Source organism: Cyprinodon tularosa, unplaced genomic scaffold (assembly GCF_016077235.1).
Source record: "Cyprinodon tularosa strain WSP-4 unplaced genomic scaffold, ASM1607723v1 ctg144, whole genome shotgun sequence".
NCBI classification, from domain to species: Eukaryota; Metazoa; Chordata; class Actinopteri; order Cyprinodontiformes; family Cyprinodontidae; genus Cyprinodon; species Cyprinodon tularosa.
This window is the reverse complement of record NW_024038265.1, coordinates 831,113-854,953: the sequence shown is the minus strand read 5'-3', so window position 1 is coordinate 854,953 and position 23,841 is coordinate 831,113. Positions and strand designations below refer to the sequence as shown.

Genomic DNA, 23,841 nt, shown 5'->3' with positions numbered 1-23,841 from the left:
AGAGGGACATTTGTTCATCTGAAGAGAGAAAACTTGATGTTTTCATTTATAAAAAAGACAGAAGCCTCATCTATTCCTGAAAATTATTTCATTATTCTAAGACACACTAAATCATTTTTAAAATTTCTCTATAGATGGCGGCTGCCCAGGAAGGAGACAACCATCTTTTCATCCCCGCCTGCCTATGGAATTCAGTTAATGATGCTGCAAGAACATAAATCTGTTATTCATTGAAAAGAGCTCAGCTGGGCTCCACCACAAGGAACCTGCTGCAAAATTAAGCAGTGGGGTCAACTCACAAATCTCTGAGGGACTAAAATGCTTGAGAATATGGTACCTTTCTAGATTCCAGTACGCTCCAAGGAAAATGTTCTCACATATCTTCGTTTCTCTTTTAGTGGACGGAGTTGAGTGTTTGGCTGTTAATGCCAGTGACTCATGTGACCTTAATGGCCCTGTTTTTGGCCTTAATGGCTCCATTAGTGTGATTATTATTACTACGATTTATAAGCCTGATACTTTAAACTACTGTTCTTAAGTTAAGAATCCTTTTGGAAACAAGGCTAGTTAATTAGGCGTGTTGGCTTCTAACAACTTTGTTTTTCTTTTGTTGCTCTTTTAAAAATTCTGACTGACGTGGAGTAATTGTTTTTTCAAACTTATACAACATGACTTTTAAATCCATTGTGGACTCCAGGTCTCTGATTATTTTCTAAGAGATATCATTTCTGTACTTGGGTCCTAGACATATGCCTGCTTCCTGTGTCTTTTTTTCTGCACAGGACTAATACAAAGAGTCCATTTATAATTAACTAGTCAATCGACCGTTACTGCTGAAGCACTATTCTCTGAATCTTGTCTTATAAGTGATCTATAATCTGTCTACTGCTTAAAAGGTAACCTAAGGTGAACAAAATGGAGCAGATTCTTTTGTCCTGCATCTTCCCTTTTCTGTATAACTTTGTTTATTTCCAATCAGCTGAGAACGCTTTTTTCTTTCAGAGCATCACATTTGTGCAATTCTATACTACCACAATATCTCAATTCATTACTTAAAAAAACAAAGGAATATCTCCACGAGAAATACAACATGAAGATATCTGTGTTCCTTTATTCTTTGCACACATTTATCAATTCAAGCGCCAATAAAAACCAAAAAACCTGCTGGCATTTCAATTGAACTTGTTTATATGTTCATGGATGTATACCGTTTTTGTTTTGTTTTCACAATTTAAAAGAAAGATTTGCGATTATGTAAATTAAGCAGATAAAAAAAATAAAAAATACTGCAAACTCCTGCATTTCCATGTGTTTCAAACTTATAGATGGTGAAAGGAAGGAACCATGTTAATGTCAGTGGCTTCTTTAGAATCTTTTAAAATGATCTTTGTATGAAAATGAAAAACATATTGCAAGCTATTTTCAAATTCATGAGCCTTTCCAACTTTTCTTTGAACCAGAAAAATATAAATCAAACCCCTCAGACCCCCACCATAGACTGTTTTTCCTGTTGCTCCCTGGGAAAAAAGGCTTTTCAGCATCCGCTGGAGGACCTGCAAACTCTGCAACAGCTTTTTCCCAGCTGCCATCAGTGTTGAAACTCTAATCTAGACTCTGCATCACACTTGCAACATAATATTTGCACTACCAATATGGCAGATTTTTTTTTTTTATTATTATAATACCTTTAAATAGAACACAACTCAATGTTCCGCTGCAATCTGCAACATATTTATAGATTTTTTACTGCACTGCACATTTCCATATCAATCCATTTTGCACCATGACTTTTAACTGGTTTCCTTTTGTCCCAGACTGTTTACATTCTTAATTAATGCTGCACTTTATAAATGGTAATGTTTATTTCACTGTCGTAAGCTGTATGCCTCAAAATTTAGTTTTGCATACACTCTGTATACAGTGGAGGAGGAAGGGATGGATTTTTTTTGTCAAATACCAATGTTATATTCTCAAAGCTGTAAAGCTGAAATTTGATTCAAAACCGTTGTTCCCATCACAGCATGAAGGGGAAAGTTTGCTCAACTTAGCTATGAACAAGTCACAGAATTGGGTCTACTGCTCTCTGTATTTACTTTATAGACTGTCTGCTGCATAAATTTGTTTAATGAATCAATTTGAATGTCATACGTATCACTGCTGTGCTGCCATTTCAAATTAGTGAAGCAGAAGAACATGGCAATTACAGGTGGTAAACATGCATGGAAACCATTCAAGTAAAAACATCAACGTGGAATACAAATTGTCTCTTTCCAGTTCAGGTTTGAAATGCTTGTTTCCACTTTGGATCCATGTAAGCATTAATCATAGCTGGTGGATGCGAGTCATCATCTCTCTTAAAGATTTAAGGCCAACCGCTTCCTCTATCTATGCTGAATACCTCAGGATAAAAAGATTGGTTTAAAATCCAGGGTGAAATCCAGCATTATTAAGGTTTTTAATGTTTGTAATCTTATTAAAAAAACTATTAAGCTCTGAGAATTTACTTAAAGTTACAAATAACAATACTTATGGGGCTCTCCTTTAAAGCATCCTTTAGCCTCAATGAAACAAACAACAGCCACTTAATTAAAAAAGACAAATATAGATCAGTTTTAACAATTAGAAGAAGCATTAGAGAAATCTGTTGATAAATCTATCATGTTCTATAAATAGATCTGTTTAATAGAAAATAATCAGGGTGAGATAATTTCAGATTCTGAAATGTGACACAATCAAATGTGGTGAAGATTTACCAAAAATGAAACTGAAATGGCCTTTTAATTAGGAAAATCTGGAGCAGCAATCATTGGCTGGTTTCATTCACCTGGAAGAAGAAATTTGTTCTAACGCTCCTAACAAAAGGGATGCATTTGGAGAATTTGTAATTAAACCACTCTAAATAACTTTCAACCTTCATTAAATGTTTTCCTAACTTTTTCTGATTATACCTCGACTTTCAACTAGTTGAATGACACCTCTGTCATGGCCCGAGGGTCTGTATCACTTTCACAGACACTAAGCATCGTTGAGGAGGGTGGCAGTAACACAGCATACGTCACCTCATCCTTTTCCTATTTGTTATACGTGGAAATCAATGCGAAGTTTCCCTCAGAGATTGTCTACGTGTGCAAATTATCCAGGGATGATATTCAGACAATGTGGCATCTTCCTGCTTGGATCTAGAATCATTTTTATCTGTTTTAAAGCTCTAAACTCGTCAGCACATTAGTTGCTCATGAGTTGACTCGGGGGGGATACTGGAATACTGTGCAAAACCCAAGTTAAACTTTTTTTTTAAAACATCCTCAACAGTTGTGCCACAGTTAGAATGATTACCTCTCCGCTATTCCTCTTTCACACAGCCACAGAAAACAGAAAGAGTTCAATCGAAATGCAGGCAACCAGGAATTCAGGATTTTACCATTTTATCTCATGGGAAAGTTCGGTCTGGCTCTGCTCCATAGTAGCGCGAGTATTAAAGCCCACTGTCAGGCGATCCAATCAAATTGTCAGGGCGGGCTTTATACGATGATGGACAGATGATCAAGAGTAACGTTATCAACCACGTGACCAAAGCGCGCTTGGGTGACAACAATAATGGCTGCCGCTGGAGAGTTTGGGTGAGTAGATTCTGCTATTAGGTCTGTTCTAGAAGATATCGACAGCAAATTAATTTTAAAAGAGGAACAGAGAAACGCGATCAAGTCTCATCTTCTTATTCTAGGCGTGAAACTGCACGCTTTGATTTTTGTGGACAACAACTATGCCTCGCTTAAGATACGTCACGCACTCCGTTGCTCTTATTGGTTGTAGGTCTATCCAATTGAGTGCAGAGGCATTTTTTTTCCTGGTTCGTTCAAAACACGCCCCATAATCACAGCTCTATGGAGCAGTATCAGACTCATATTCTGACTAGAATTGAGTCGGACTACGTCAGGCTAGCTGTATTCCTTAAGGTAAAACAATACATCTTTTTTCCACTGGGTGGAGCCAAAATCAACCAAAGGTGATAGTTCTTAGAGCTGCTTTAGCAATTGCAAGGGTTTTTTCCTCAAGGGCTTAACACGCCCCCTAGGCCATGCTGCCAAATCACTTAACTACAAACGGATTGACGGACAGATAGTTTAGAAGGAGTCTCGACCCATTCAGTCTATTTAATGATGCTTACACAACTTAACGATTTAGTCAGCATATGCCGATGTTTTGTATAAGTTATAAACACGCTGAAGTTTGCTGGCACAAGTCGACATACAGCAAGTACATCAAGGAAAGTTTGCCAACATCTACCATACTGTACGTGGTGCATAAGTTACAGGCAAGTTATGTGATCGTTGACACACGTTAATTGTGAGTTACTCATAAGTCGTCGTTTCTAGCTTATCTAACCTTTATCATTCCCATCATAGGTTGAGCGAGAAGGTAAGTGTTATGGATCCCTCCTGCGTTCATGCCCACGGCCACGACCAACAAACTTTCTAGCAGACATGATGCTGAATCTGCTGCGACTTCAAACTTTCTCTTTTTTTTTAAACACCAGCTAGGATAATACAGCAACTGCGAAGTTTAGAAAAATCTTGTGCTTTTTATGCAGGCCGGGCACCTCCGGGTGCATTGCTGCCCCTCTCAGCACACTGACTTATAACATTTCATGCATAAGTTAAGCTGTCGTTGGAAAAAAAGTGCTGGACTCATCATGCATACTCTATGTATACACCCAAACACACAGCGAAATAAGGAGTATTGGCTTTTTGTGCATGAACTTACCGAGCCCTTTGGGCGTGATTCCGCTGCACTCCAGAGGGTTTATAGCCCAGTAGTAGTACTTCAGAGTGTGCATCAGCTGCAGGACGGTGCCGACACGGCGAATGGTGGTGTAAATGGTGGCGGTGCCAATGAACTCTGACGACAGGTAAGTGTAGAGGGACAGCTGAACCTGTGCAGACACAGACACTCCGTTCATTTGGGGCATAAACATCACTTAGACACAAAGACGTGCACTTTATAAAAGCAGCAATTAAAAAAAAAAAATGCTGTTTTATGCTTATTAATATTTCATTAATAATCGGAGGAATTACTCTCAATTCCTGACATATAAAAAAGGTGGCACTCTCTAATGGCATTTTTGCTCCTTTGTTCCGTTTGTCCCTTTTCCCTCTCCTAATACTCATACAATCCTCGCTGCACATTTGCTAAATTGAGACGGCTCACAAACCTCTGAGCTCATTACAGCGACCACCATGCTGAGGAGCCGTAACGAGGTAGCTCTATTTAAGAGGATGAAATTAACGCAGGGCCGTGGCCTGACCACATCACATCAGAGATCATTTAGGCAGGGGAGTCAACTCAGCTGCATTAGGAAAACCTTCAATACATTACGTCAAATAATATTATACACAGTTGCCTATTTACCTGCTGAGATTTCAAACAGTAGGACAATAATCTCCTTTTTTGGGCAGTGCTGCAAAAGAGAAACATGGGTTTTCTTTGACAGGAGTGTGTTTAACAATCAGGCTTTTTGGAGAAGGGATGAGAAAAGGGACTTCTTCCTATGTTTCATTACGTCCTAAACAGCTCCAGGGTTAATCTTGGCATTAATCAGGGTTGTGGCATCCCCTTTAGAGGAGGAAATAATAAAACCTGGCATTCCTCTTATCATATCCACGCTTAATTATCATCATGCATATTCTTACTGGCAATTGAATGGCGGGGGTAAAAAAAAAACCAACAAGATTATTCCCTTTGATCCAATTTATGTTGACAAGTAGAATCAAAAAAAAAAAAAACTAAGAAGAAAAAAATCAGTGGTTGATTCTGTGTTTCTGCAGAGAAACATTAACTAATCAACTTGCTCTTGAGAGTAGCATGACTGCCAGATCGACTCTTAGGGTCAGATGAAAGTTTTGCAAACTGTGGAGGCACAGGCCCCGAGGGAATGCCAACGGTATCTATTTCAGAGCGAGAATAATAACAGAGGAGCTGCACATCCACACTCTTCTCCTGGGGTCTTTTCAAATGTCAGATTTACTATTTGTTTCCTTCACTTGCATGTTCTGTCCTTTAACAGGCCTGAGAGCCAGCCTCTCCCTGTACGTCCTCTGAGCACATTTATTAAATTACTGTAAAGGGTAATGACCGCAGAGATGTCAGTCCTGTGTTTCATCTTTGTTTGTTTCAAGCATGAACTCAGTCAAAATATTATAGAAAAGAGAATAAAAAAAATAAAAAAACCTTTTGGTTCTTTTATTAATTTCCTTCTCTTTGTCATCAGCTTAGTTATTTCTATTTTATTTTGGAGGAAAGTACATGGTGGGTAATGCATACAAAGATCAACAGACCTTGGCGGGTGTGTGTATCCAGATGGCAGCGTTAAAGAGGACATGGTCACAGAGCTGCTTGAGGAGTGGCGCCCCATGAGGTAAACCGTCCAGATACTTTGCAAAGGACAGAAACTGCTCAAGGACTGCTCTGGTGATGTGAATCCGAGACGACTGCAAGAAGAAGGGCAAGTATGAGCTATAACATCAAGAAGCAAATAAATAATCAAACAAATAAAGTTAATTTAACCATCAGCAGATGCAACACATTACAAAACGTAAGTATGGTAGAAAATGCCATGAATCTTTCACATTAAGCATCATTATAAACTCAAACTTATATTGATTTAGGAAGGATATTTGATTTAGGAAGTAGCTGCTCTAGAATTAAACATAAATCATTTGCTGAACTAAAATTTACTCCATTTACCTTTCCAATTGCTCTGACCAGCTATTCTGTCCCAGCTGTGAAAAACAAGCCCCAGAGCATGATACTGCCACCACCACATTTCACAGGGAGGATGGGAGGAAACTATTTCTCCACAAGTACAGCTTTGAATGTAGGCCTAAATAAAAGGTTCATCTCATCTGACCTTCCACATTTCATTTCATTTATTTATTTATTAAGGACAGTGAATAATGATGAATATCAGCAAAGTAAATATGCCACATTATGCATATGTATACCAGAATTTCCCCATTGTGGGACATAAAGGGATTTTCTATTCTATTCTATTCTATTCCCAATAGACACCTTAGCCCTAAACTTAACAGTTGGCTTTTGAGGACCAGCCAAAATGTCTTCACTTAGTAAAAATGTTAGTAAAAATTCCAAAGGTTCAAAACTGAAACTGGTCCTCATTTTTATTCTAAAACAGGAGCATGCATGCATGTACACAACAAAATCCACACAGAAAATCCCATTGTGAAGAGGCTCTACTGATGGCTAAAAGTTTGGTATTCCTTCATCCAATCTTTTAGTTGTGACTTAAATATGTTGAATGATGTTTTTGCACCATGTTAATTCATTTAGTATTTTTTGTAAAAAAAAAAATAAATAAATAAAAACATGCAAATTTTAGAGAAAAACTGACATTTCAGTCTTATTTCCTTCTTGTATTTAATGTGATGAAATATTCAACAGTTTAAGCCTTCTGAAGAACACTGTACATACAGCTAACATGGATGATGAAGTGGATAAAATATACAAAAAAATATATTTACAGTGGTTAATAACAGTAGTTTCATTCATTTAGTTAGATCAAGTTTAGATTCATGCTTCAAACTAAGCATGAGTTTATTTTTAATCAGGATAGATAGATATGACCGACAGTGAATCCCTATATGTGGATGCTATCAGGAAACAGCGAAGGTCAGAATGAAGACCAAGGTTTCTCTACTTATCAAAAATAAACAGACATGACGTAAAAGCTGCAGCTCTTCATATCGAAGGCCTTCGCACTGACCTTCTCCAGCAGGTATCCAATCACCAGAAAGCCCTTCCCTCCCAGCATCTGCTCCTGCATGGCCACTGAGCTTTTCAACAGCTCCACCAGGAACGCCAGTAGGGTCGCACTGCAACACACAACACACAGATGAGTTTGAACGTGCTCTCTACTGCAGTTTGAGAGCTGTTGGCAAAAACCTGATCGACATTCCCATCACAACTCCTTCCACCCACATTCAGCCACTTCATAGCTCATTTTTAATATGCAGCTGTGTTTTCTACCTTATCTCCATCCTCCTGATGATATTCAATAAATAATCTGTCCTTGGCTGACATGATGTTGAGATGCTGCCCGATAAAGTAACTGCATTAAAGACCACATGGTGCTATCTCTTCACCAGAGGACGGATTCTTTGGGAAAATCAAAGCTCTCTGCAGGAGGAAGAGTTTCTTGCTTTGTCCTTTCATACTAATATTCCACACTTGTTTTGTAGCCTCCAGCACAGCTGTATAACGTCGCATTCAATTCAAGACAAGGCTCATTTTGCCTTTTCTTTCTTAATGACTCACCAGACTGTGGTGTCCACACTGCTGTCATTGAGCTGCTTGTAATCCAGCTGAGCAAAGAGCGGAAACAGGACCTGGATGCCTCCTATAGAGTGGATTGCGCTGTGGATGGAATGAGTAACAATGGCCTTCACATCCTGTTGAAGAACAGAGCTTGGTTAGATTTATATAAAGCAAATGAAATCAAAATTGAAAGAATCAAAATAGTAATGCAGACTTAAAAGAGAAAAAAAAAGCTGTAATGAAAAATAATATTTATTAATCTAAAAATGCTCCAGTGGTTTTTAAAATCTATCTTTAAGTTTAGTATTTAGGTCAGTTTTACTGGTTAGTGTACTGGAAACTAGGGGTGTGCAAAATAATCGTGATGATGATGCATCGTGATTCTAATTTTCGTGATCTACTGCATCGATTCTTGATGCCAAGAATCGATTATTAATTTAAAAAAATGAATAAATAAAATTGCATGGATGGTTGGCGAACATCAGCCAAAAACAAGTGTAATACAACTTTCAGTCCAGTAGATGTCGCTGCAAATGTGTTGACGCATGCTGCCTTGTGTCACAAGCATTTCCGGCCACGGGATACTGTGCCGAGTCATTCAAAAACAAAACATGGAGGAGAAAATATTGCAATGCATCACAATAATTCAAGTATCGTGATGCATCGTGATAGAATCGCATCGTGGCCTGTGAATCGTGATTCGAATCGAATCGTGACTTCTTTGGCAATACCCACCCCTACTGGAAACTAAATTGAGCTTTAAGATACATTATGTATGTTTTTCCTAAAAAAAAATATCTTTAAAATAGGCTTTTTATTTGAACAGTTACTAATAAAACATTGTTTGATAAGTAGAGTGACACCTCAGTAGTTCAACGACGATGCATTTATAAGCCTATTTTCCTTTATTTGCTCGGCGGATGTGACATAAAGCTCCTCCATGTTAAATGGGTCCGAACTAGCAAACAATTTGACTTTTCAACTCACTAAAAGAATGGCAACTCCACGTAAGAGAAAAAAAAAACAAAAAAACAAAAACTTGTCAAATATGAGCAGAAGCTACCAGAACAAGGAGCAGAGTGCTGCAGTTCTGTGCTTGGCCACAAGTGGCAGCATCATTAGAAAACACTATATTGCCTCTCTAAAGTGTTACCACTGTCATGATTTCAGACTAGTAGGAGACTGAGGTGGAGAAAATATACAAAAAAATATATATTAAGTGGTTAATAACATTGGTTTCATTTAGTCAGTTAGATCAGGTTCAGATTCATGCTTCATTTAATATTCAACCAAACTAGCATTAATTTATTTTTAATCAGGATAAATAGTTATTATCTACAGTGAAGCCCTAAATGGGGATGCTTTAAGGACTTTTGTTGCAGGTGATAAACTATGTAATTTTCAAAATGTTACCCTGCACCACTATTTTTCTTCTTAGGAAAAAAGACGTAATGAATCAATGATTTCTGTTTGTATTTTCTATTTATTCAATTTTCTTCTATGAAAATGATTTGGTGTACCTTTTTTTGTACCTCATTGGTTCCTAATAGAAATATTTGTACAGACAGGGACAAATGTTATCAGATTATCTTCTTCCTGCTCTTTTTCTTTTGTAGTGTATAATAATAAAATCATATTATTTTGTAATTACTTAAAACATGAATGAAGAAAGAAAGGAACAAAGAAACAGAGAAGCTCAAGTTGGCTGAAGCTCAAACTTGGTGTTCCCTCTTTTTCCTCTTTCTAAGCTTCAAAAACTAAAAATAAAAATAAAAAAAATCCCAATCTGTAAAAGAAGTTCTTTAACAGCCAACCACACTGTCACTTTTCTACAATTTTTATATAAATTTTATTCCCTTTTGTGCTCAGGAGGAAATATTCTGATTCATAACAATATGAGAAAGTAAAATCACAGCTCTGCACTCTCTAAGTAAAAGAAGGAAGAATAAAACTAGGCGTATTGACACTGGGATTTTCCGCAGCATGCTATTCATACTGTGCGGAATTAGTTTTCTATTCATAATATGTAATATATTCTTTTTATAGGAAACCACCTAACCTATATATGTTGAGCAAAATAAACACCAAGGCTTTAAAAATTGCTCCTGAAGTGGCTGTGAGTCAGCCCTCATCAGAGCTGCCTGATTATCAGACCGACTGGTTTATTTTACGTTATTCATACAGTTTTGCATTTCATGAACCAGCAAAGTAGATGTAGCTTGAGTTTTCTAGAGGACGTAGTGTAAACTGACCTGGAGCATGAGTGCGTGCGGTGAGTGGACAAAGATGGAGGGGTTTTCCCTGGGCGATGACTCCAGGCAAAGCTGGGCGTCCGTGGCCTTGGCGTTGTAGGTGAAGGAGATGGAGCTGGCCAGCTTGCCGTCGTACAACACCTGCTTGTGGTGCTCAGCCAGGTGGATGTCGCTCTCAGATTTGAACTTGAAAGTGCTCTGCAGAGACGGACATTGAAAGAGAGGCTATTAAAAAAAAAAGAACCTCAACTCAGGAAGACGAATGTGTTGTCAGGAGACGAGATAAGAGCGAGTGTGTTTTTGCGTGTACAAGTTCAACACCCAAAATGGAGTCTGCTTAATTGCAGACAGAGCCTCGTGTAAACAACACAGCATTATCTTAATGAACACAGTGCTAACCCGGGCACTAATTCAATTAGTGCAGAATAAGAGGCAGAGCGGGGGAGCGCCTGTGTGGGAAAGAAGCACTCAGGGATCCAGATTTATCTTTTTGTAGTCTGTCAAGACAACCACCCGCAAAAAGATCAACACATTTGTAATCCAATCTCAGCATGTTGAATTATGTTTATTCTAACCTCGCCAAGATTTAAAGCCTTTATCAAGATCCAATCTTACAATCATACCCATCAACTTTTTTTCTAACATACCAAGCTCTTCAAACGAATGTCTCTAATGGATAGAATTTGCTGCATGTCCCTCTGCTTATTTTGTCTATTATAATTAATACTGTATATTTAATTAAAACTTTAGAGAAATAAATTATTCTGACTCTTATTTGCATTTTATAAAAAAAAATAATAATAATAAAATTTATTATTATTTCCATAATCATACCAACATTCTCCCCCTTTTATGGGGTTGGATTTGGTAATGAACTCCAATGTCTTTGAATGGGGAAGGCCTCCTTTCCAGCACCCTAATCTTAAACTCCTTCCACAGATCTGGATTCTGGCTTGGTGAGGACATTTTTGTAAACCAAAATAATGACTTCAAAGAATTTCTTTTCACAGAAAAATGTATTCTAAAATGTACGTACATACGGACAGACAGACAGACGACAGACAGACAGACAGACAGACAGACAGACAGACAGACAGACAGACAGACAGACAGACAGACAGACAGACAGACAGACAGACAGACAGATAGATAGATAGATAGATAGATGAATATAACACATTCAGAAAAAAAGTCATTCCAACAGGGAAATGAGGGGAAGAATAATTTTTGACTTAAGATAGTGGTATGTTAACCATTTGGTACTTTTCTGATATTACTGTACTAAGTAGTAGCATGCAGGAAGATGTAATTACTGGTTTCCATCACTTTAATGTTTTTCACACCCATTAACTGAAGCTATGATGTCGTTATAAAGAGGAGCTGAAAATGGAAATAAATCAAAAAGTCTTTCCCTAAAGCATTAGTTCCTGGATGTTAAAACCTGTTCACCGAAGCAGTTTTTTTTCATCAAATAGGTTCATCAGCCATGTGGTAAAATGGGACATAACGTAGGTCCTTTTAAATATGGAAAAATAATTTTTGAAAAGGATTTAACTTTTGATACCACAGAAACATTTTAACAGAATGGTGTACACTCATAGTTTCAAGCATACAAATGTCAACCCTCTACAGGAAAAAGATGGATGGAATAATTTTACAGGAAGCCATTTCTGCATTTGCACATTTCGGTTAACATCCGTTTGCAGAGGGCTTTACGTTCATGTATCCTTTGGCAGTACAAGCGTCTCTTCAAGTATAAATGCCTATAGATAAAAAAAAAGGCTCACTAGTTACACTGCAACCCTTGGCAGCAGCTCCAGGCAGAGGCTCCTCTTCCCAGCTTCAAGCGGCAGAGTCTCTCGGTGCCTCGCTCAGCCTGACTGCACAGGTAAGCCCAGAGCCACTCAGAGACCTACAAGCCCATGTTTTTCTAAACCTTTCATCTGAGGTCTAGTGTGAAGATATGTGCCCTGAGCAGTTCTTAAGCAGCAGAAGATGTGATGTAGTTATCTTGATCCAAGGGAAATTTAAAACCCATACACCTACAACTACTTTGGAGCATTTATATAAGCAATGACGGATTGCTGCACATTCCAAAGTTAGTACCAGGTGACTTCAGCATCTCTATTGCAAGGCTATGCTAATAAAGCAGTAGAAATATGCAGTGGTAATCCATCACATAAACAAATAAAGTGCTCTATGGTTTAATTCGAAGGTCAGTGGCCCCTTTGCACAAAAAAAAAAAAAAGATACCGAATAGCTTGAATGGGAAATTAATACACTTAATAAGATGCAAATTTTTGCAGAGTAAGCCAGTTTGCAGTGCAGCATTTCTGAAGCGTGTGCATCTGTGGCACTGTAAAATAGGCCTGCATTTACGCTACCGTACCGAATTGGTGAGACAGGTAGGTGAAAGTGTAAAAGAGCTTTGCTGAGTGTTGAAAGGCTTAAGAAGGCCACAGAGGCTTTAAGTAGATAGGAGGCGCATGCGAGAAATGCCTTTTTTTTTCTAAACGGGAAGTTCTTCAGAGCTGAGATTAAAGACATATGTGTCCTAAACGCACAGAGGAACGAATGTGACAACTGCCACCTTTTTATGCACCTGACAGCTGCAGCTATGACACAGAGTTGATATCAAAACACACACACACAAACGTCTGATCCACTTAGTTCAGTTTGCCTCTCCACGCTGTGTGCAGAATATAGGCCAAAAGCTGTAAATAGGCTTTCCAGCATATGACTGAAATGTACAAGTCAGCTAGGAAATTATCTGGACTTTCTCCAAATGACTGCTTCGATAAATATATGTAGACTCAACAGATGTCACTAAGAATTGCATCACGTCAACTCCAATTTCTGAATAATTTAATACTGCACACTGCTGTTGGTGAGGGGAAAAAGATCGAAAGGAGAAGCAGGAAAGTATTCATTGAAAATGATTTTTTTGTTCATACAACAGAGCTTAATTTGAATGGAAAGAGAATAAGCCTTCCTGTAAAATATTGTAAAAATGAACCTAAATCATTTCAATTCAATTCAATTCAGTTTAATTATATAGCGCCAATTCACTAGACATGTCATCTCAAGGCACTTTCCAGTTCACCAGATCATACAGTCAAATTGATTTAAAGTTTTCTATCAAAGGAAAACCAGTTGGTTGCATCGACTCATTGACTCGGATGCAATCCCTCACACTAAGCATGCTTGTAGCGACAGTGGAGAGGAAAAACTCCCTTTTCACAATACATCATGAGCTGAAGTTCAAATGAAGGAGCCAGAGTTACAATGCGTACACTCAGTTTAAAGGTCTGCTCTTCAGTAAGTCATGACATGGAAAGTAAAACAGCTCCATTCAGCATCTGAATGCAACTTAAAATCGTAACAGAATTTAAGGCACATCACCTGCGAGTTTGGTCAACAAAAATAAACCTGAAAACAGAATCCTAACTGCATGGTCCTCACCAGTGTATTTCAGCACAACAGGCCACTACGCTTACATTTCTCACTGCTTTGCTGAAATTCAAGCCCCCACGCTAATAGACGAGTGTAGCGGCCCTTTGCCCAGACAGAGCCCCCTTCCCAGGGCTCTGTCCAGAGCATTTCAGCATAAACACTGGTTACACTAAAAGTTGTAAAAATTACACTGAAATTGGGCCATACACTGACTGTTAAATAGTGTAACTATTGTTTTATTTTTTCTACTCAATAAAATCTAACATTGCGGCGCCGGTGTGTAGCAGCAGGTTTATCAGAGCTATGTCTCTGGGTCAGTCTGATATTTTGCATATTAAGGGGAGATATGAACATCACATCAAACATTGGAGAAAACAAAGACTTAATTAGCAAAGACACAAAAAATATGATACAAGAAGCATAGAAAAAAAAAAAACACAGATCTCGAAAGACACCCACTGGGAAACCCCGAGAGAGGCCGCCTCCATGGGTTGGACCATCCAAGCGATGTGGGCCCACCCTCAACCCCCCAAAGACTGAGAAACCCACCAGATCAGCCAGGGCATGAGGCTACAGTGAGCAGCTTAACATCAAAACTTACACAAAGTTAAAAAAAAAAAAATACACATAAACAGGTAGACTTGAAGGCCTCAATAATTTTGCAGTAGCCAGATTGCTGGAGCAGCTTTACAACAAAGACATCTGGATCTTCTATGAAGACAGCAACCAGCAGAGCTTTCAGCAGCACATGAGAGAGAGCACAGAAACCAAACAAACCCACACACCATTTTTTTTTATAAACATAGAGAGAAAGAGAGAAGCTTAGGAGCTTTCCTTCAGCTATAGCCCACACAGGAAAACAAGATGTTATGCTCCATTTTCTTGTGTCATTAGTGGAGCATGGAGTCGCTAAACTGCACACGCAGACATTTCAATGCAACACAGTGTGTCGGCCATCATAACCTGCCAGAAAAGCGCAGACCACGGTCATCCTCGCCGTGCTGAAGGCTCGTTCAGTAGAGCAAACTGTACATCTAGCTGCTCATTATTGAGCAGTAACACTGACAACGGCTGAGGCCACAAAAATACAGACAGCACAGCTGCAAGGGTTACATGCTGTAATTTGAAGATCAAGTTCTCCTGAATATGGACTAAGCAATAACAGAAAAAACTCTAGTCATAAACAGACAATATCTACAGGGCACAAAGATGACAAGAAGAGACCTACGTTCCCATTAAGAAAGAAAACCAGGCGACAAACTGAGTCTCAGTGGCATCATCCTTGAACCCAGTGGAAAGAAAAAAAATCACACTTATCATTACAGCACCAGCATGGAGGCTCAGCATCTTACAACCAACCAAGCTATTTAATGGTCTCTTCTGGGCATCAGAGAAGGCCATTCTGCACCATACAGAGGCAATCATCTAACTGATCAGCCTCAGGAAGCCGTGGGCTGTGACAGAGTGCAAAATCAGAATTCATGGGCTAAAAAAAAAATAAAAAATGTGTAAGAGCATGTAATCATTAGGAGGAGAATATGAGATGTCCAGTCTATAAAATATCCTACTCTTACTCTGCTGGATTAAATGGAGAAATAAGGCTTAAAATCCTTATATGACTGAGAGCTTCTATGTTCTACTTATTTGTAGAATCTGTAAGTCAAACAGATCAGTGCATCCTTTCAATAAATCATCATCAGATGATTCTTATTAGTTTACTTTGGCCAAACATACATTTCCATAAAACAAGTGTAACTGAAATCAAAAGTCATAACATTTAAAAAGTCAAAGCAGACCAAAATCCAAATTTTAAGCATTATAAAAGCAATAAAATACACCAATGTCAAAGCTAAGTCCTAGACATAAGCCATGGAGTTACCTAGAGTAACCCATTTTTTTCATCTAATAAATATATTGAACAGAGGTGGATAGAGTACTGAAAGAACAGTATTTAAGTAAGAATGGCACTACTTTAACATTTTTTACTGAAGTAAAAGTAAAAAAAAGTATTTGGTAGTTACTTGAGTACTGAGTTGGGTAACAACACCAGATTTAATGTTTATAAATGATGCTGACAGACAGACTTTATATGCAAATTCTGGCATTTTAAAGACTCAAATGCCTAAAGAATACAAATAAATGTCATGAATATAAAAGTACAAATTCATGCAGAGGAAATACCTTTATCAATATTATTTTTCTATATAAAACTTAGAAAACCAATCCTTACTATGAGAACTTTATATATGTTAGGGCAAGGTAATGAACTTCCACTGTTAATATCTACTGTGTACTACCCGTTTACCTGATTTTAGAAAAGTTCCAATTACTCACTGAGGACAGAGTAATCAGAGATGTTACTCAAGTAGGAGTAGCAATACTTTATAATAATATTACTCAAGTAAAAGTAACAAGTACAGATGAGTAAACCTTCTCCTAAAAGTAAATTTTTTTCAATGTGTTACTCAAGTAAAGTGACTAATTACTACCAACCTCTGATATTAAATGTATAATAACGAACTGATGTATTAAAAAACATACATGAAATCAGTACTTTTCAGTTTCTTTGGGTTTCTTATTGGATAAAAAAAAAAAAAAAAAACAGTGCCGTCACAATTCAGGTCTGGTAGAGGTGAGTCAAGGAGACACCCCCATCAGCAGCATATCAAATGTGCCGAGTCTGCACGTTTCACCAGAGATAATGTTAGCCCCTGCTTTACACTCCCTCACCAGTGTGAGTTCACCGTCTGGTCAAAGCCACTTTTGACTTTGTTCAGTTGCTAGTTGTGAAATAAATCTGACCTAATGGTCTTGCTGTAGAGCTCAGTTACCATGTAAAACTACAAACTGGCATTTAAAATGAACAGCAGCAATTCCTTTTGCAAGATGTTGAAAAAAGATATGCTTCAGTATTAGGGCTGGGTAAAAAAAACAGATTTAATCGATTTTGGATCAGTTCCTTTACATTTTTGCAAAATCGATGTCTAGTGAATGAGATCGATTAGTGTTATAGTGACACGCGTGAGGTTCACATTCAAATGAGCAGGAAAGATGACTTCAAGCCAGACAGCTGCAAATATAGCCAATAGTTTGACTGAAGACATTAAAAAATGGGGGCTGACCAGCAAACAACCTGTAGTTGTTACAAAGCTGCAAATATGGTTTGTGCAGTGATGATAATGCAGTTCATGCATGATGCTGTGTCCCTGCTGTGTCACGTCTGCCTGCTTGAGTGAGGCTTCACTTTTTCACTTTCACAAAAAAGTGTGCACTTCTAAGACAGTTTTGTTCATATCTCAAGTTTAAACCGTCTGATTTAAAAGTTTGCACTTGGTGTTTAATATGACAGGGTATGAGTATTTTGAAACACAGTTGAACCACTTTCATTATTGTAAAAACAGATCGAATCGAAATTAATCGATTTAGAACTGTATGAATCAAAATCGAATCGATTCAGGACTTTGACAAAAATATCCAGTCCTATTCAGTATGACATAATGTTTTTACATGTTAGTGTTTGCTTGTTAAGCAATGCTTATAAAAAAGTTACATTTTCATTTGGGCTTGGCTTTATGTTAGGGGCCTCCAGCCAAACCTTTTGCACCATTATCTATAAACATTAAAGCCTTGTTAAAATAGTAATAAAACCATACCAACACCTGTGGTTTTTATACATACATGTTTTTCTTTTAAAGATGTAAACTGTATGTACATTTAACGGAAGGATGGAGTCAAACTTCCTATTCAATAGGAATCAGCCAAATTGGGAAATAATGCAATGGCTGTATATCCGGCAGCTTCATACTGATGCAGTCTCATGGTGCAGAACTTTTGACAGGTCTGGACACCTTCATGAAAAAGCTGCAAGCAGCTTGAGGCCAGTCTGCCAAAACCAGAGGAAGACAGCTGGTGAGATCTCTCATCTTTCACTGACAGCAGGGCCAAAAAGGCCTGGGATGTGATTTTTAAAGCTCTTGGTGCTCTTCATACAAGAGTCGCATTTTTCATGATAATCTTTAAAAATTCACATTTGCACTCATGTCAAAAGTCATAAAATATTGAAAAAAATTAAATAAAATAAAATCAATGATTGTTTATAACAATTTTTTATCAAAGCAATTTTTTTGCACTAAAACGTAACAATTTAACTCAATGTGCTGAATGTATTTCCTTCAGCTGACTTAATCCTGGTGCCATCAGCCATTTTTTTTTTTTGGAACAGTGCAACGGCTGATTTAAAATTCTTCTGAGAGCTCCTTAAATCCCTCATTACACTGATAAGCTTCTACAATTGGAAAAACCTCCTTCAAAATGTAGAGTAATGAATTTCTAATCATGTTTAACTAATGGGATACTCGTGTGTGATTTAGGCCAAAAAAGGGTCCTCACTTAGTTCTCATCAGAAATAACCTTTTTCATTACGCTTTTAAGATTTTATAAATAGAAATAAAGTAAAAATTAATTAATACAAAAAAGTCAATGTGTCCTGGAGATGAAGCAATATAATCTAAAAAAAACATTTTATTAATACTGGCCAGGTTAATTACCTGAATGATTTAGAGTCCTTGGATTTGAAAGAAAACCTGGGGTTTCCTACTCTGCCCCCATATCACGTATCTTTTTCATGACTTTCCCAGTACTAGCAATAATTCTAATTTTAATAAAACAAATTAAGATGCACAATGATCCCCAGCAGTACCATCAGATCCAATGTCAGCAGGGTAACAGCAACATCAAGATAATTAAACAAAAAAAAATGCCAAATGTGCCTCACATCAATTCAGTTTAAATCTAAGAAAAGAATCCAGAGGTGGAGATGCGATCTGTTATAGAAATGTACCTTGTATCCCGGACCGAGCTGATGGATGGCAAATATCTGTGCAGGATTGAGAGCTTCACTGAAAACATAAATGGCTCCAAGCTGACCACAGAAGACTCGGTTTGCATCCGCCGTCTCTGATGAACCCAGAAAACACTTGTCATAGCTCTGAAAAACAAAGAATAATCATTAATTCAGAATGTTATTTCATAACATTAAGTATTATCTTTAATCCTTCTATGTTTTTAACTTTTAGCCTCTGTTCAAAGGGATAAAAAGCCTTTTGTGGACAGAGGAAAGCAGGAGAATCTTTAACGACTGCTGGCTTCTATTTTCTTCTCCTCCAACTTCACTAACACCTTCTATATGTTCCTTAAGTCCACTCGCCTCTCAGCAGCTACATCCCTTTAATATCCTTTATCACAATCAGATCTGCCCAGCTCTGCTGTTTAAAAATGATGACAAACATTTTATCTCCAGCCTTCAAGAGAAAACAAACTGTGATAAGATCGGTGCATTTTGAGACCTGTTCTTTCACCTCTGGTTTCTTTTTTTCTGATGAGCTGCACAAGATAAAACACCTTGCCTCAAGGCCAGGTAAATGTGTAATCTCCAGCCCTACTGTAACTGCAGCAAAAAGTAGAGAACCTATGAGGAAGTAAGCATGACATGATGCTGTGAGGTCAGGCTACCTGTCCCTGGATAAATGGAAAAGTTGGAAGTTGGGCGAGTTGTGCTGGAAAAGAGCCCAAGGGCAAGTCTGCTGCAGCTGGCAAATGCAGAGGGCACACCTTATATGTTTGCCAAGATCGCAACATGAGGAAAAGCTTGAAGCAAAGCCAAAGCAATACTCGATTCCAAAGCTTTATCAGAAGCACTTGTTAGGTAGCCAAAGATGAATTACGAAAAAAAGAAATCTCTAGAAGCCATTTAAAAAAAAACTGGTCCTGTGAACCCTTGTTCCATAATAAGTTGTTTATTATTAAAGACAGCATCGATAACATCCTTACATCATTGGTGTTGACGTGCCATGCCATGTCGCCATAGGAGACCAGCTGACCGTTGACGTAGCAGCGGATCTCTGAGTTTCTCCAGCGGTTATAGATGTGGACGATGCTGATCATGTACCACTAAAAAAAACACACAAAAAAAAACATGAAAACAACATCAATTAGCTCAATCTGTACAGTATATCAATATTATGGTCATAATTTAGCTATATCAAACCACTTCCCTTAAAAAATCTGGCCAGATCAGATTTGCGATTTTTAAAAAGTCTAACATGCCGATTCAGATTTTGACCGATACAGATTTTATTAAAAATAACTGGTACCATAAGTTCTTATAAGATCATAAGTTACCTTTAATATTTTAACCTTATATTACTGATAGAGATAAATTAATTAGTCCCTGTGGAACAATAAAATAAAGTGGGAGATTTTCAGACCTTTGCAGACGTAGATGTGATTGGTGGAAAAGATTGGTTTTAAATCTTAGTATCGGCCAATCACCAATCTAACAAAATTAAGGAATTCTAAGGCAATCTATTGGCCAAACGATTAATCGGTACTTCCCTACAATTTTTTTGATAATTTCTAATTAAACACTGAAATTAAGCATTGGCTTACAATGTTCAGAATTTATGTATAAAATCCGAAAAACAAGATACTGGAATAAAGGAAGTCAGAAGGAGGGACAACCAGTTAAAGTTTGATAATGCAAACTTCCCATACTCCATTGTCTTTTTCCGTACTTACCTAGACCTGGAAAATACCAACATAAAACATCTGACTTTTTCAGAATATGTAAAATGTAAAAACCTCATTATTCATTGTACTCGTTTCTGTCTTTTCAGCAGGAGGAAACCTCTCAAAGTAAGGCTGCCTATGAGTGCCTGTTAAAAATGAATCCCATACTTAAAAATCTTTCAGGAAGAAAATGTAAATTTCTGTGAGGTTTAGCAATCATGAGGGAGGTAATCGTTCACTTCTCCAGCGCACACTTAAACATGAACATTAACCCACACACTAACCAGACAAATGAGGGTGACATACAAATTGATCAGATGAAACCACAGGGAACTTTGTTAGGCTGTGCCAGAATTCCACTGGGTCAGCAAATACTGCAGAAGGCCATCTCATCAACCGAATGTGCGTTTGTTTACGGGCACACGCAAGGACTTGTGTGGGTGTTTTTGTTTAGGACAGCAGCAAACTGCTGACGAAACGGCAGAGGGGGCCTTAATTGACAGACCTTATCGAGGCTCATCAATATTCGGTGCACCGAGCGATATAAGAAGGAGAGAGCAGCAGAACACTCCGTCTATTTGAATCAGCGGCTTAAGAATTCTAGACTGCGGGTTATCTTACCTTACGTGGTTGGAAGTCGTATTTTACACAGTGCTGGAAGCCTTTTCCTTTGGACTTCAAAGATGTCACAATAAGGCAGTTTCCCACAAAGTGAGCAGAGTAACCGATCCCTTTACTCGTGCGAAAACTGAGGAAGAACAAGAAAGAATAGTTTCTATAAAATAAATTAGTTTAATATCAACAAATATGACCAATCCTGAAATGTCTTTGGTTTATTTACTTTTTACATAAAACTACAATTAAATGAATAAATATAAGAGCATTTACAATAAATATTTTAGGCAGCAAACACAAGGCCAAGAAGAAATCAATTTTTTTCTTTTTCTTATATATATATATATATATATAAACACATACAAATATATACATATACACATATATACACGTGTATATATACATATACACATACATATATACGTATACATATATACATACATATAACATATACATACATATACACATATACATACATATATACACACATACATATATATAGACATATGCATACATATATAGACATATACATGTATTATTATATTATAATATATTATATAGAGAGAGACATATACATATATATATAAGTATATACACCATGATTTCCATTTTATATGTTTTTATTTATTAGTTTGAGCTGATTATTTTTCTGTCTTCAATGGAAGGGTATGTAAACTTTCCCATCAGTTTAAAGGAGGATTCAAAGAAGATTTTGGGACTGCAACTGGAGCCGTTATCCAGGAATGAAGACATCAAACTGTGACCATCATATCTAGAAACACCCTGCCTACCAAAGTTACTCCAAGAGTGTATTCTGGGGTTTCCATGAAAAATACTGCAGAACTACGAGTGTGGCTGAATGAAGACCCGTCAGAAAGCAAAAGAGGTTCAAAACTTCTCCACAGCAATGTAACAGAAAAATTCCAGTTATTGTAAATAACTTAAATGGATAAAACATCAAAGAGCAGGTTGTGAATGAACAGTTTAAAGAATAAAAGCTGCGAAGGAGAATGATCACTGTGTAAGTATTGATTTATATATTTAATAACTCCACCGAACATGTCTGTTTGAGGAAAAAAATGCCCAGATAACCAAGGACTAGAGGTTTCTGCGATGGGTGAAAGACCATGAATGAAAACATCTAATAGTTTCAGTTTATTTAGAAATGGTTTCATATGAGAACTGACAAAGAAATCTGCTTCATGTCTGTTACTGCCACAGGAGTGGCACAATCAGTATTTTAGTTTAGGATGGCCTTTATTTATTTTATATTTATTTCATATGAATGTTGGTCTGAATTTGGAAAGAGAACAGCCACTTAATTTTTCAAGCCAGTGAATTAAGACCAATTTTTTTTATTTCCAGGAACCCCAAGGACCATAGACTACACAATTTTAAAGAATATTACTAATCCTTTTTTCCTTTTATTTATCCCTCATAATATTTATCTTCCCACTCTCATTACATCCACGCACGGCACAGTTTCACAGCTAAGACACATTTCTGTCCTAAAATAGGCCCAGAAGGATCACACATGCTGCAAATCCGGAGAGCAGATATAAATCCCTCTTGAGCGAATCCTTGGTGTGCATTAGGAGCGCGTAAATGTGCGTTATCGTGGCCGTCACGCAGCTGCATGGGCTACTGTCAAACACGCTGCTCAAGAAAGCAGCTGCATCTGGGGGAGGATGATAAGACCTGGGCCAGAACAGAGGACGACAACCTCCCTCTCTCGCCCGTTTTTGCCATGACAACCTGACAAACGGTTACTAAGGTAACAGGATTACATCCTAACGCTTTACATGATTAGAGCTCATCTCTGTGATAGTATCCTTCCTTCAGGAGATTACGTCCTGCTTCGTTTTAATTCGTTTGTTGGTGTTAATGACTAACTTTTCTGAGTGGGGATCAGGGCAAAGGTGAATAAGGAGGCTGCTAGTTAGCATCACATCGAAAAAGGGGTTAAATTAAATAAGAGGTAAAAAGTAATGTCGCTTTAAACCAGCTTACAGCTTGCTCTTACAACACTAACAGGAAGACAAGCAGGGTGCATAGGTGCACAGCAAACAGAGGGAATCAACAAACTGTACGCTCATAATGGAGAGTCTTGACATTTAAAGTTTTGCCCCAAATCAATAATCTATTTACCTTTTACCTCACTGTTTATGTCACTCTGTTCTCTCACTCAGGTTTTTACAATTTAGCTGTCTTCAACCAAAGCTCTCTTCAGAGGTTTTTTTTTCATTATTTATTTTTTAACATGCATGACTGAGAAATGCAAAATCATGCTTTGAATAAAGGTTTTTGGTTACTTTTAGCAAGTAGGATTACATACATACATTGTGAAAACACCTCAGGTCTAACATTACGTGGAAAAATAAAGCTCTTCTTTCAGCTTGTATAGAGAGATCAATCCCCAAAACCAGAGCTGAATTTATTGCTCTTTTAAAAATAATCTAATTAAGTTCAAACTTTAACAGATGCTAAATTAAACACATTATCTTGGAAATTTTGGGGGCTGCTGCCCCTGCAAGACTAGAGATAGCTACCTATATGTTGACTAGAAGCACAGAAAATGCTCATAACAAATATTTATAAATACCCTAGCTTTTATAATGATTTC

At 37.5% G+C, this 23,841-nt stretch overlaps 1 protein-coding gene across 2 annotated transcripts in view; it reads right to left on the bottom strand.

Annotated features, from left to right (window-relative positions):
• The window catches only part of nbeaa (neurobeachin a), a 150,273-nt gene that overhangs the window by 60,240 nt on the left and 66,192 nt on the right, over positions 1-23,841 (bottom strand). For both annotated transcript variants that reach the window (XM_038278784.1, XM_038278785.1), the window contains exons 6-13: positions 21,225-21,351; positions 19,866-19,985; positions 18,877-19,023; positions 10,584-10,781; positions 8,332-8,465; positions 7,781-7,889; positions 6,336-6,488; positions 4,765-4,933 (exon numbers count right to left, since the gene is read on the bottom strand). In XM_038278784.1, the coding sequence (XP_038134712.1) occupies positions 4,765-4,933; positions 6,336-6,488; positions 7,781-7,889; positions 8,332-8,465; positions 10,584-10,781; positions 18,877-19,023; positions 19,866-19,985; positions 21,225-21,351 (1,157 nt within the window). The remainder of the gene's footprint in view (positions 1-4,764; positions 4,934-6,335; positions 6,489-7,780; positions 7,890-8,331; positions 8,466-10,583; positions 10,782-18,876; positions 19,024-19,865; positions 19,986-21,224; positions 21,352-23,841) is intronic.